Source organism: Acomys russatus, chromosome 10 (assembly GCF_903995435.1).
Source record: "Acomys russatus chromosome 10, mAcoRus1.1, whole genome shotgun sequence".
Classification (NCBI taxonomy): domain Eukaryota; kingdom Metazoa; phylum Chordata; class Mammalia; order Rodentia; family Muridae; genus Acomys; species Acomys russatus.
In genome coordinates, this window is record NC_067146.1 from 23,584,184 (window position 1) to 23,600,051 (window position 15,868).

A 15,868-nucleotide genomic window follows, 5' to 3' on the forward strand; every position below is an offset into this window, starting at 1 on the left:
TGAACTAAATGTACCCACGTTTGGAAATGAATAAAGTAAAATAGTTACAGAAGCTAATGCTCAAAATTGCATTCTACTCATCTGATAGTTAATCTAATGAGTGCATTTATTAATACGGTAGAGCTTAAACCATATATTCTCTCTGAGCATACATACAAATTCTCAAACTGTCAATCTGAATGTTCACCTTTCCCTTCTATTAGAGTTTCTCTTAGTATCTCATTTGATATCTACCTGTTAAAGTTTCATCTTAAAAATAAATTATTCAAATATAAAACATTACTTGAAAACAACAGAGAAGCGTGTTAGTGGCAATATACAAGCAATTAAAAATGAAAGAGTACGCCTAGTATTTGGGAGGAGGTACAATTTTATTGCTGAAAGCATACTCAGGCAGGCAAGATAGCTCAGCTGGGAAACCACCAGCCATGCAAGCCTGTGACATGCTTCCCATCTCTGGAAGCCATGTGAAGGAAACAGAAGGAAAGAACCAGCTCCATAGTTATTCTCTGACCTCCACATGATTGTAGGGATGTGCACACCTGCAGTCAAACACACACACACACACACACACACACACACACACACACACACACAACACATTGTCACACAATAGCAATAACATTTTCAGAAAATTTAAAGCATACTTAAAGGAAGGCTGTTAAAATGTTACCAATTTGACTGCATTGCATTGAGCTATCCTCTTTCAACATAGTGTTACAGAAAATGAATCTTCTAAATCCTAGGTAAAGTTAAGTGTCCCAAATAGACTTGTTCTATAAACCTTCTATACCCTACTTTAGGTTTTCTCTAAAGCAAGTACAACTGCATCGTGTGTGTGTGTGTGTGTGTGTGTGTGTGTGTGTGTGTGTGTGTCTTCTTTTTCTACCACTAGTATACCAAGACTTTTGTTCCAGAATTGTGCATAAATTTTATTTTCTATATGGCATAGCCTGAATTCAGATGCTTGATTTTAAATATTTGGCCAAGAGAAGAGAAATGTGAATTCATTGTGGGCTGCAGCTTAAGTCTCTATGAGTGTGACTTAAACTGACGCAGAAGAAACAGAACATGTCTGAGAAATTCCCTTGCGTGCTTATCTGAAATTAGTCACAATGAATATATAACAAATTCACACGTAGTAAAGTATAAACTAGCATATATTTGAAGCTTATATAAAATGCAAGGCAATTTTAGAAGAACAAATTTAAGTATTATATTTAAAGTTATCCTATGTAGTTAGGGTCTATTCTAAATATCGTTTTACCTGCATATTCCATAAAGAAGCAGTAAGCAGGAAACTGGGTATTTCTCAGAATACAACTCGATCAGCCACAAAACCAGACAGTTGCTCGAGTAGACAACATGCCCTGGGAAGCCTGCCTCGTGATGTGCGCATGCGCACACAGACTTTTGCTTATCTCAACTCAGCAGTAACCGCTGTGGCTCTGCACCTCTTTGGCTATTTTTGTAAAGTCGTGTTTAGAAAAGTCTCCCCAATTCTCATTTGTTTCCTGTTATTCTGGGTTAAAATCAGAGGGAAATTTAACTCTTTAATTTCTCTAAGTGAAAATTTAAAAACAACAGGCTCATTTATTTGCCCTGGATCTCAGAGTTATGAAGTCACATAACTAAATGGAGTCAGGGTCCAGGCATTTGGTCACTGTGTTCACTCACTGTATGATATGTATGTGCGATTGATACATTTCGAACACTCTCAACCAAAATCTAATAAACCTAATAAAAGTGATAAAAGAGCAATCATATAAAGCCTATCTAGAACCTAAGACCACCAACTCATTTACCCATGACCTGAAATAGATTCCAACTGGTAAGGGTACACGGTCATTGCTGAGTCGGTTCTGTCTGATATGACCTTTAATATCACACTGCCAAACACCCTGAGCCATCTTTTCCTTCACTGCCAATTATTTATTTGTTTCTTTGTTTAAATTTTTTTGAGACAGGGTTTCTCTGTGTAGCCCTGGCTGTCCTGGAACTCGATCTATAGACCAGGCTGGCCTCAAATTCAGAGATCCACTTGACTCTGCCACATGAGTGCTGAGATTAAAGGTGTGTGCCACCACCACCCAGCCCTCCCTCACCAATTGTTATGATCTTGAGTATATGGCTCCTCCATCTCAATATAATTGTTTACCTTGCCTAAAGATAAAACAAACAAACAAAAAAGTATTTTCCCTAACTTTCCTTCTCTTTCCAAGTAATTTGAACATCTGGACAATTTACCATTTAGAGTTACGTTTTTTAAAACACCAAAACTGTGAGCTCTTTTCTTTGTTTTGGTTTGGTTTTTGAGTCAGGAAATCACAATGTAGCCTTGGCTAGCCTGAAGCTTGCAATATATAGACTAGGCTAGCCTTGAACTCACAGAGATCCACTGGCCTCGGAAGTGCTGGGATTACAAAATTGCAGCTACTTTAAAGAAAGTGTGGTGTTGGTTGCTAAGGATACCTGTAAAGTACACTGTCTTCTTGGCACAGTGGGGTAGTTACACTGTGCACGCCAAGACAGAGGACAGCAACAGCCCAGGGACTGGCGAAAGCGCTGCTCTCTCCCTTTCATGACATTCTTACTTAAAGTAGTTCTACCATGTGAGCCTCTGGCTCTCAATTTTCCCCAGAGGAGAATGATTCCAGCTCCCACTTCTCTGTTTTCTCCTAACCCCTCGAACCACAGCTTTACCACAACAGCTTACATTTCTAGCCCATACAGTAACTCACTTTGTAATTAAAGGTTTGAAAGCCCCAGGGTTACATTATAGGCACTCACCCTCTTTTTCCACATGGTAGAAATGATAATATTGGGTTTCTCTATATTATCCACGACTCAACGCTTACCCTCCTCACTACACGGCACTGCTAAGCCTTAGATTAGACCTCATCCCAACTTCCTGTTGCTAATGCACCAAGATCAGACTCCACCTAGGAAGTCTCCCGTCACCACTCTCCTGGCTTTAACTCTAGTCTGCATAGTCTCACATTCCCTGTCATCTTTGGCATTTCCAACTTTTTGTTTACTAAGCATCTTGGGCTCTCATCAAAGTGTGAGAAGACGGCATTGCAACAAGGGGTGTGTGCATGAAGCCGATTCCTCCAGACTGAGTCCGACTTCTATTAGTAAGTTCAACCCACATACCTAACCTCAAATCTTCTAAGTTTAGATACTTAATCAAGCACCAACCAGATAGTAGGATAGCCTTCTGAAATAAGCAGTGTCCTCCCATGCTCAGCTCATTCCTGTGACTCAGACTAGTACCTTCCCCAAGGTGTGGAACACAGTTATGAGCAAATACAGGGGTGAACCCTGATAGAAAGTCTGCTTCACCAAACCCCAAGTCATGAGTTAGGGACTCTTTCTAGACGCACAGCGCCTCCTTCTAAGGTCCTCAGTAAGTGGTGACAGTGCCCAAAGCTTTCAATGGTAGCAGGGGCCTCTCTACTCACATGGGCCTCAAGGGAGGTGACGGAAATAGATGACCAGAACACGAAGGAGGCGGATAAAAATCTCTATCAGAAGATTAGGGGGAGTATTTTAAGTATTAAAGGCTAATCGATAAGAAGAATACACATCAATTAATCTTAATGTAATGAATCATGAAAAACATAACTAAAGTAATTAAAATGCTGGTAAAATATGAATAATTAAGATTTTTTTTTCTCTCTACAAACACAAACACAACAGTAATAGTCTTATTTAATTCATCTACATTATATACATTTGAATCAATGATCTACTATGAAGAATCAAATTCCAGGTTTCTACAACAAGCAGGGAGGTAACATATCAGATGCCCCCATTTGTAAAATAGCTTCATTGGGTGAACCAGAACCCTTCCCGTGTGGTTTTGCTCTGTTCACCTGGTTTGCAAAAAGAACCACTAGAAAGTGATGAGATAAAGTCAGGAAAATAGTCATGAATGGTTGTTCTGGAGGGGAGAGAAATATAAAAATTCTTCAAGCAAATATGGTAGGATTCAGCTATCATCACAGATAACCAAAGAGGTCACAAAGTTCATGGCTCTCTGAGACACAAACCATTCTCGCTGCATTATAATGGGCTGGCCAATGCGCTGTGGCAGGCCAAATCATAAATATGTTAGATGTGTCAGCACCTTCCCAATCTCCATCACATCTGAACCCTGCTGCTTAACACCAAAGTTCCCATCAACATTCTACATAAATGAGGGTGGCTGTGATGAAACTGCATAGACTTTGAGCACAATGTCTTATAATCATCATGTCAGATAGGATCATCCTTTTGAAATTTTAATCAATATATTATAAGACATCATTTGACACAAAAACAACCCTGCGTTCTGCATGTTGTACTGTCATTGATTTGAGCATTCCCTAGAAGTCTCGGCCACTGGCAAGACTCAAAAGCAAAAGACTCCACCAACCACTGTCTCAGGTATGAGGGATGGGAACTCAGAAATGTTGATCCGGTTCCCTGCACTTCAAAGGACTCTGTAAAAAACTGCAGTTTTGATAGTTGAGGAGTTGGAGAAACGGCTCAGAGGTTAAGAGCACTGCCTGCTCTTCGAGAAGTCCTGAGTTCAATTCCCAGCAACCACACTGTGGCCCATAACCACCTGTAATGTGATCTAATGCCCTCTTCTGTCATGCAGGCAGAGCAGTGTATACATAATAGATAGTTGAGTACCTTGTTCAATGTGTTTGAGTTGGTGGTAGGTAAATAGTAAAGGAATTTCTAAAAAATCCTGGGCTACTTTCACAGGATTAAGCCACTTCTGCTCATTTTGTCCCACATATATTTCTAGTCATCAAAAATCCTTAATAAATAAATATCACATAAGATTTTCAAGTTTCCTCACAATTACATTATAAGCCAAAACACACTCTTGCTGTATATACAAACAACAGTTGTTCTGCTATGAGGAAATTGGGCTCTGTTCAGTACAAGCCTGAAAGAATTATTGAAAAACAAGAAATTTAGGTTAAGTCTCAACCACACAGTTAACTTTTCTAAGAGAGTCAGCATTTCAAAATAAAGCCTGATTTGTGAAACTAAGAAGATGGATTATTTCTGAGGTACTTTCATCTCTAAAATACAATCATTGTGTAGTGAGCTACATTGGTCACAGTATCTAACCAAGCTAGTTTTTCTACAAAAGTTCCTGGAGGCAGCATTTCCACTTTCCCTGGTCCTTTCTTAGAAATAACAGAATCTAGACATAGATGGAAGTGATGCCAAGAGAAAATACAGTGAAGGGTAATGCTTGGAAAATGATTTGTGCTTCCTACAACCACACGATCCAAATTACAGAGTCTCTATAACAAAGCATAAGGTCACATATATTTTTTGGCTTTCAAAGAAACTTTTGTTTTTCACTGTTTCATTTAAGACAATCACACTCATAAGATTTATATAATTCTTGATTGTGTCATGGCTCTTCTGCTGTAGACAGTTTATTGTATTTATATATATGTAATAATATACATGTATATATAAAAATAAAAAATATTTAATAAGAAAATTTAAAAAAAGACATTCACACTCCTGACCTATGTGACCCACAGCTCATAAACCACGACTCTAGAACCACACAGTCCTAGCATAGATCTGCAGTTCTTACTTACAAATAAAAACTCTTTCTCCTCCAAGCCTCAGTCCTCAATCCACAGAAGACTATCAGATCAGCCCAAAGAAGGAAGGCTCGGTGGTTCGGAACACAAACTTGTTACAGTGCAATCATGCACATCAAATGAAAAAGTCCACACCTGACCTCAACCAAGATATTTCAGCCAAAATACGGTACACCAAAAGCATTATTTTAAAATGCTCTCAGACTATGTGTATAAAATGTCCATGAAAAAAAAATCCACGAATCATAAATAACTTTATGTCTACACATGGGCCCCACGCCCAAGATTTCTCACTATGCATACACAATATTCAAAATCTGAAGACTCATTATATCTAAAACAGTTTTGTCATATATATTTCAAAAAGGGGATACCCAACCTGTAGGGAATTAAATGATATATACATGATAATATATAGATATTGATATTGAATAATATCTGTAACATATTTTTGCACATGATAAATAATTTGCACACAAAAAATGATACAAGGAAAATTCTGATATATGCTCTATAGATGAACCTTAAAAATATAATATAAAATCAAGTCACCGAGAAACAACTTGATTTCACTTACAGGTGGCACATAAAGTACAAAGAGACACAGAAGTTAGAGGCTGAGAGAGAGAGAAAGAAGGGAGTTGCTGTTTAGTGAATATGGAGTTTCAGTTTTGTCAACAAAATTGGCAGAACAGTGTGACTCTCCTACACCCTACTATTGAACTGCATGCTTGATGTCCAAGAAGGTGACTTTGAAGCTATGTATATTTTACCACAATTAATTTTTTCTTTTCTTCTTTTTTCTTTTTTTAATATATTTTATTAATTTATTCATATTACATCCCCTGTATATGCTCATAGGGTATCAAATCACAATTAATTTTTAAAATACTTATCACTGGCCCATGGCTCTGCCTGCATCTCTGAAGTCCTGCTACCACCTGGGACAATCAGATGAAGACACCTACACCCCAACCTCCTGCCTGTTGGAACCCCCCCCCTCCAGACAAGCTCAGCAGTATCAGCTGCACCCTGTCCACTGTGTGCTATTTCCTGGGCCACAGGTTTACCTCCATTACTAGAGGACTGACAACACCAGGGGCAACCAGATGGCTAAAGGGCAGCATAAGGACACAATCAACAAGAGCCAGAACAGTGTGGCACCACCAGAACCCAACTATCCTACTACAACAAGTCCTGGATATCCTACCACAGCAGAAACACAAGAAAATGGCCTTAAATTAAATTTTATGAAGATGAGGGAGGACTTTAAAGAGAAAATGAATAAATCCCTTCAAGAAATACAGGAAAATACAATCAAACAGGTGAAGGAAATGAGTACAACTGCTCAAAATCTGAAAATGTAAATAGAAGCAATAAAGAAAACCCAAACTAAGGCAATCTTGAAGACGGAAAACTCAGGGAAGAGAACAGGAACAACAGACACACGCATCGCCAACAGAGTACAAGAGATGGAAGAGAGAATCCCAGGCATAAAAGATAGAATACACCAGTCAAAGAAAAATTTAAATCTAAAATGTTTCTAAGGCAAAAACATCCAGAGAATTTGGGACACTATGAAAAGACTAAACATAATAATAGGATGAACCAGGAGTGGTGGCTCACACCTTTAATGCCAGCACTCAGGAGGCAAAGGGAAGAGGATTGCTGTGAGTTTGAGGTCAACCTGGTCTACAAAGCAAGTCCAGGGCAGTCAAGGCTACACAGAGAAACCCTGTCTCGAAAAACCAAAAAGAAGAAGAAGGAAGAGAAGGGAAAGGGGAATAGAATAAGGAGATTCCCATTCAAAGAAAATATTTGCAACAAAATCATAGAAGAAAATTTACCTAAGATAAAGAAATATCTATAAACATATGAGAAGCTTACAGACCACCAAATAGATTGGAACAAAAGAGAAAATCTGCCTGCTACATAATCAAAACACTAAATGCACAGAACAAAGAAATAATATTAAAAGACACAAGGCAAAAGGGCCAAGTAACATATAAAGGCAGACAGACCTATTAGGATTATACCAGACTTCTCAACAGACTCTAAAAGCAAGAAGGGCAGGGGCAGATGTCTTGCAGTCCCTAAGAGACCACAAATGCCAGCCCAGACTGCTATACCCAGCAAAACTTTCAATCACCATAGATGAAGAAAACAAAATATTCCATGACAAACCAAAATTAGACAATATCTTTCCATAAAGCTAGCCCTTCAAAGGATACTAGAAGAAAAACTCCAAACCAAGGAGGTTAATTGAACCCAAGAAAACACAGTAAAAAATAATTTCACACCAACAAAACCAAAAGAAAGGAGGTACACAGACATACAGACACACACACACACACACACACACACACACACACACACACACTACCACCACCACAAGAATAAACAATCATTCATTATTAATATCTCTCAACATCAGTGGACTCAATTCCCCAATAAAAACTCACAGGCTGACAGAATGGATATGAAAACAAAATCCATCATTCTGCCGCACACAAGTAACATAGTAACAAAGGTAAACATTACCGCAGGGAAAAAATGGCTGAAATTTTTTTCCAAACAAACAGACTCAAGAAGGAAGCTGAAGTAGCCATTCTAATATCTAATAAAAATAGACTTTCAACCAAAATTAACAAAAATAGAGGAGGAAGGACACTTCATACTCACCAAAGGAAAAATCCACCAAGATGACATCTCAATTCTGAGTATCTATACCCCAAATGCAAGGGCACCTACATTCATAAAAGAAACATTACTAAAGCTTAAATCACACACTGAACCACACACATTAATAATGGGAGACTTCAATGCCCCACACTAACCAATGGACATGTCATCAAGACAGAAACTAAACATAGAAATAATAAAACTAACAGATGTTATGACTCAAACGGACCTAACAGCTATTTACAGAACATGTCACCCAAACACAAAAGAATACACCTTTTCCCCAGCACCTCATGAAACCTTCTCCAAAATTGACCATATAGTTGGCTACAAAGCCAATCTAAACAAATACATGAAAATTTAAATAGGCCACTGGATTATATTAGACCACCATGGATTAAAACTGGATTTCAACAACAGAAGCAAAAGAAAGCCTACACACTTGTAGACATCGAACAACTCTCCTTGATGACTATTGAGTCAAGGAAGAAATTAAAAATGAAATTAAAGACTTTGTAGAATTCAATGAAAATGAATGCACTACATACCCAAACTTATGGGACACAACAAAAGCAGTGCTAAGAGGAAAGAAAGCTTATAGCACTAAGTGCTTTCATAAAGAATTTGGAGGTATCCCATGCTAGCAACTTAATAGCACACTTGAAAGCTCTAGAACAAAAAGAAGAAAACACACCCAAGAGGAGTAGATGGCAGAAAATAATTAAACTCGGGGCTGAAATCAATGAATTAAAAAGAAAGCAGAGAAAACAAAACCTGTGGGTGGGGGCATCTCTGTAACAACCTAAGTCAGGGTAAGCTCCTGGGAGGATATGAGGGGGGCTATAGCAGAAACTCCTAGTAACAGGGGCCATAGAGACTGAAAAGGACCCCCCTAACTATAAAAGACTCTTAGTAGAAAGAGGAAAACACCAACCCACCAACAAACATTTTGAACCCAAATTTACCTTGCCCACAAAGTCTGTAGGATTAAAGATAGAGCAGATACAGCAGAGTTGAGAAAATGCCTGGCCCAACCCAAAACCCACCCCATGGGAGAGAACAAACCCCTGACACCATTAACAGTACTCTGCTATGCTTGCAGACAGCAGCACTTCAAAGCAGATACTGAGACTCAAAGCCAAACATTGGGAGATGCATACAGAGTCTTATGGGAAAGTGGGGTATGGAGAAAAGAACCTAAGGGAGACAGGATCTCCAGAAGAACAACAGAGCCAACTAACAAGGGCCCAGAGGGGCTTGCAGAGATGGAAGCACCAACCAAGGACTATGCATTGACTGGACCTAAGCCTCCTACACAGATGTAGCCAATGGGCAGCTCAGGCTTCATGTGGGTCCTCTAGTAATGAGAGCGGAGGACTGTCTCTGATACAGACTCTGTTGCCAGCTTTTTGATCACTTCCCCTGGTGGGACTTGCCTTGCTAGGCTACAGGGAAGAGGACAAGTTCAGTCTTGATGCAATTTGATGAGCTTGGATAGAAGGGAAGTGGGGCTCCCCTTTTCTGAGGAATGAGGGAAGAAGGATGGGGAGAGGGAGGGAGGGTGCAACTGGGAGGAGAAGGGGGATGGGGCTATGACCAAGATGTAAAGTGAAAAAACAAAGAAAAAATAAAATAAGTACATAAATAAATTAGAAACAGAGAACAGCATAAAGAATCAATGAACCCAAGAATTGATTCTTTGAGAAAATCAACAAGCTAGACAAACCCTTAACCAAAGTAACTAAAAGGCAGAGAGACAATATCCAAATTACCAAAATAAGAAATGAAAAGGGGAACATAACAACAGACACTGAGGAAATCCAAAAAAATCATTAGGTCTTACTTCAAAAACCTGTACTCCACCAAATTGAAAAATCTAAAAATTGGATGATTTTCCTAATAGGTAACACTTACCAAAGTTAAATCAAGATCAGGTAAACTACTTAAATAGACCTATATACTTAAAGGAGATAGAAGTCTTTAAAAGTCTCCCAATGGCAAGGCGCAGAGAGTTGTAGTGCAAAATTCTACCAGACCTTCAAAGAAAAGCTAATACCAATACTGCTCAAACTGTTCCACAAAAAAAGCATCTTCAACAAATGGTGCTGGTCTAACTGGATGTCTGCATGTAGCAGGATACAAATAGATCTATATCTATCACTTTGCACAAAACTCAAGACTAAGTAGATCAAAGACATCAACATAAAACTGAATATGTTATATCTGACAGGAGAAGTGGGGAATAGGGCTGGAGAGATGACTCAGAGGTTAAGAACACTGTCTATTGTTTCAAAGGTCCTGAGTTCAATTCCCAGCAACCACAGGATAACTCATAACTATCTATAATGAGATAATGAGATCTGGTGCTCTCTTCTGGTGTGTAGACACCCACAGGCAGAATACCAAAATTTAAGAAAAAAAAATTTTAAGTGGAGAATAGCCTTGAATGCATTGGTACAGGATCCAATTTCCTGAGCAGAACACCAACAGCTCATGCACTAAGATCAACAATTAATAAATGAGACCTCACGAAACAGAAAAGCTTCTGTAAGGCAAAGGACACCATCAAAAGGATAAACCGGCAGCCTACAGAATGGAAAAAGTTCTTCACCAACCCTTCATCCAATAGAGGTCTACTATCCAAAATATATAAAGAACACAAGAATTAGACAATAACCAGCCAAACAACCCAATTTTTAAATTGAAGTATAGAACTACACAGATAATTCTCAAGAGAAGGATCTTTAATGGTCATGGCTGAAAAGCACTTAAGGAAATGTTCAACATCCCTACAGATCAGGGCAACGCAAATCAAACCGACTCTGAGATTACATCTTAAACCCATCAGAATGGCTAAGATCAAAAAGTCAAGTGACAGCACATGCTGGTGAGGATGTGGAGCAAGGGGAACACTCCCCCATTGCTGGTGGGAATGGAAACTTTTAAAACCACTTTGAAAATCAATGTGGCGCTTTCTCAGAAAATTGGGAACAGTTCTACCTCAAGACCCAGATATACCTCTCCTGGGTATATACCCAAAAGGTGCTCCACCATACCACAAAGACATTTGCTCAACTATGTTCATAGAGGCTTTATTTGTAATAGCCAGAAACTGGAAAAAAAAGCTTTTATGTCTCTCAAGTGAAGAATAGATAAACTGTGGTACATTTACACAATGGAATATTATTCTGCTATTAAAAACAATGGCATCATGAAATTTGCAGTAATTAGATGGAACTAGAAAAGAGAACCCTAAGTGAGGTAACCCAGACTCAGAAAGACACACATGGTATGTACTCACTTATAAGCAGATATTAGCCATTATGTACAGAATAGCCATGCTACAATCCACAGACCAAAAGAAGCTAAGTAACAAGCAGGGCCCAAAGGAGAATGCTTGAATCACACTGAGAAGTGGAAATAAAATAGACATCTGAGGTGGAAGGAGGGGCTGAACTGGGTGGAAGAGGGGATCAGGAGGGGAACAGAGGGATCAAGTGGGGGGGGATGGTAGGAGAGAGAACTGGAATAGGTGGGGTGGAGTGAGGTAAGCTAGAAATCTTGGACAATCGAAACTCCCAGGAATCTAGGAATCTATGAGGATGACCCTAGTCTAGCTAAGACTCCTGGTAATCGTGGGTATAGAGCATTAAACAGTCACTTCCTGTAACCAGACAAGACTTTCAGTGGAGGGACAGGGACATCAACCCAGCCATGGACTCTTTGACTCACAATTTTTCCGCCTATAAAATGTGCAGTGATAAAGAAGGAGCAGAAAATGGCCAACCAGTACTTGGCCCAACTTGAGTCCCATGCCATGAGAGAGAGAGCCCATTCCTAACACTAAGAATAATATTCTGCTATACCTCTAGACAGGAGGCTAGCATAACTGTCATCTGAGTGGCTTCACCCAGCAGCTGATGACAACAGATTCAGAACCCCACAGCCGAACATTAGGTGGGTCTCTGGGAATCCTGTAGAAGAACAGGGTAGGGGGTGGAAGAATTGAAAGAGCCACAGAAGTCGAGGACCCCACAAGAAAACCTAAGAACCAACTAACCTGGGCCCACAGGGGCTCGCAGAGATCAAACTACCAACCAGAGAACATGCATAGGACGGACCCAGTTCTACTACAACTTGATATGCCAGGGTGAGTTGATTGATATCCATGGGAGTTCTCCTCTTCTTTGAGGAGAAAGGGAGAGGGGCATAGGGGAGGAGAGGGGAGAGGGAGGGACTTGGAGGAGAGGAGGGAAGGGAAACTCTGATTCAAATGTAAAGTAAATAAATTAATTAAAGTAAAACACAAGGTATAAGGCATAAGCATATCCAATGTTACATATACAATAAACATAAAAATAAAAAATGATTTCAGTTTTATAATAAGAACTGTTTATAGGCATTTATCATTAAATGAGGAAAAAATAAAGTCCACATTTATTTCAGAATCTTCTCACTTACTGGAAACTGCAGAAATTAAGCATTTCTATCCTCATCTCACATAACATCTATGGCATTGGCTAGTTTTTGTCAACTTGACACAAACTAGAGTCTCCTGGTAAAAAGGCACCTTAGCCTGAAGATTGCCTCCATCAGATTGGCTGGTAGAGAAGTCCACTGGGCTTTTTCAGGATAATGATAGAGATGTGCCGGGACCCAGCTCACTATAGGCAGTGCACCCCTGGGCAGGTGGTTGTGGGTGGTTTAGGAAAGCACGGTCTCAGCTCCAGGAGCTGACTTCCGCCCCTACTCCCATTGCTAGGGGACTGACATAAAGACCGTGCTGCACAACTGCTACAAATGTGTAGGGGGCTTAGGTCCAGGCCATGCAAGCTTTTTCGTTGGTGGTTCAGTCGCTGTGAGCCTCCATGGGCCCAGGTTAGTTTGCTCTGTATATCTTCTTGTGATGACCTTGACTCCTTTGGCTCCCTCAATCTTCCTCCCACTCTTCCTGAAAACTCCCCCACCCCACCCCAACCCCAGCTTAGCCTATTGTTTCGCTGTGGGTCTCTGCATCTGTTTCTATCAGCTGCTGCATGAAGCCTCTCAGAAGACAGTTATGCTAGGCTCCTGTCTGCAAGGATAGCAGAGTGTCACTAATAGTGTCAGGGGTTGAGAGGTCTCTCCCATGGGGTGGGTCTCAAGTTGGACCAGTTATTGGTTTGGTTTGCCCTCAATCTCGGCTCCATCTTTATCGCTACACTTCTTGTAAGCAAGACAAATTTTGGGTCAAAGGTTTTGTGCATGAGTTGGTGTTGCCCTCCCTCCCCTGGAAGTCCCACCTGGCTGCAGGAGGTGGAGTATTCAGGTTCCAGATCCACTGCTGCTAGGGATCTCAGGTGGGATCACCCCCATAGACTCCCAGGGGCCTCCTGTATCAGCTGGGAGATTTTAAAAGCTGAATATGTCGTCCCTTCTGGAGACTTGTCCATGGTAAAGTGGTAAGATTACGATCCAAATGGATACTACAAAATGAGGTCAAAGCACCCTCTGGTTGCCTCCCTGCACCTCTGGTGATTACTGTCCACAAAACCATTGTCAGAACACTGGTGGCTTTGTCCATAATTCAAGTTTTTGTTACATATCCAAAGAACAAGCATTTTGTATCTGGAACAAGCTATTCTACTAAAAGTTATGTTACTTATACTTGTCAGTATTCACTCATACGAATGCAGAGAAACTTCAGGAAAATCCTAAGTGGGGTACCATAAACATCAGTTCTTTCTATTTTAAAAGCAACAGACTATAGCAGCACCATTTTAAGAGATTCTGAGCTTAGAGACAACAGAAATGAGAGACAGGGAGCTCTAAACAGAGTGTAGTCACTCTGCAAATACATTCCCTGCAAAGAAACTCAAGTCAGTAGCTACTAGAGTTAGGGACAAAATATACACCTCTTCCTTGGAAACATTTTAACATCCTCCAGTAGACCAAGAGGGAAAATCCATATTCTAAACATCAAATTCAGTATATGTATCCGATTCAGTCAGTAACATAATGTTCAATGTATTTAATTTGGACAATTTTTCATTAAATAGCTTTTAAAGAATTATACCTTTAATGTATCCATAGTTAAGGGGGTAGGGAGGTAAAGAAGGAGAGATGGAAAAACCAACCACGCCCACACACATGTAGACGTTGCATATACCTGCCTATAATTTGCAGTATAATGCACTGAAAACATATCATGCTATTTATTGTAATTACTCAAATGAACCTTGAAAACATAACCAAATACTACATCACCAACCTGAAATACTAAAATAATACATCTTAATTGATTTACAGCTAAAATTATATACACAAAGTAGTTTTCCATATACTCTTATCATACTTTTTTCTCTGGGTATAACTGAAATTCCAATTCTATTTTGTTAGAATAAAATAAGAATCTTGTAATTACTGTGTTATTAGGGGGAAAGAATAAGAAAATGGTCAACTCTGTCCTTTGAAATACATAGCCTATATTGATATTAGTACAATTATTGACACTAAGACAATTATCAGTCTATCACAAATGATTGTCCAAAAAATGAAAATAGTTCTGAGACCACGGCACACTGTCTCCGTATAAATGAGTTACAGAGACAATATCTTCTTCTAAGTTTGACTCAGGAAAACCCCAAAGGCTCATAGGATCTGTTAACATCTACTAACAGACGCTTCCAAAAGTACCATTACCTGCCCTACAACTCTATGACCTCACTAACTTTCTGTAACTCTCACACATATGAAGCTCCTCACTGAAGCTGACCTAACAGAGAAAAGGTTTCTTTGCAGGCTGACACCTGAAGTTCACGTGACAACCGAAAGCTGGAAAGTTGTTCAACCTCAGTTAGCAGTGGTTGTTTTCTTTCCTATGGTGTTCTTTGAAGAAGGTACCCTGAAAATTTGAAAATATAGTTTATAGATACACTCTTAGACAAAGTACTGCTAATGATGTAATTTGTCTTCTAAGATAGAGATAAACAGTAGATGGTTGAGGTTTCAACTAACATGAAATCTATACCTCCACCCCTACTTTTTTTCTTCTACTTAAAGAATACATTTTCCAAGCATTTCCCTGAGTTTTGTGTCTACCCTAGACAAATATCAATAAATTTCTTATGTTTTCTCAAATACTCTACTAATTATTTGACCCAAGCTAAAGCACTGAAATTTCTCGGGGCAAGAATTGTGGGCAATGTATACCAAATACAGGAGCTTTGAATGTTAGTATCTCTAAACTTCAATAAGATTCTTACCTTTGAATACAGCCACCAGCAATTCTGCAATTGGATGCTATAAATGTTTTAAACAAGACTAAATAGGTAACATCCCTAGTCCCTAGGCACCAATGCCCAGTGACACTGACCCGTCATTATGACAGCACAAAGACCCTTTTTGTATTTCCACATGGTCTCTGGTGGGATGGTACTCCCCTCCGGACTTTCTGATACATCATCAGTCCTCCTCAGGCCCCCAAACTTAGAAGAACTCTCTGTTGCTGCCTTGGTTATGTTGCAAGCCTACATAACTAGCTGCAAATGCAAATGAAGACAATAATGGATATTGGATGG

The 15,868-nt window shown here is 39.5% G+C and overlaps 1 protein-coding gene across 5 annotated transcripts in view; it reads right to left on the reverse strand.

Moving 5' to 3' along the window:
* St7 (suppression of tumorigenicity 7) overlaps window positions 1–15,868 on the reverse strand; it is a 236,349-nt gene that overhangs the window by 184,846 nt on the left and 35,635 nt on the right. The window contains exon 1 of one of the 5 annotated variants that reach the window (XM_051151892.1): window positions 1,268–1,295. The exons of the other annotated variants lie outside the window; for them this stretch is intronic. Within the exon in view, the coding sequence (XP_051007849.1) occupies window positions 1,268–1,280 (13 nt within the window). The 5' untranslated portion in view covers window positions 1,281–1,295. Of the gene's footprint in view, window positions 1–1,267; window positions 1,296–15,868 lie in introns of those variants that run through there. 5 annotated transcript variants of the gene reach the window in all.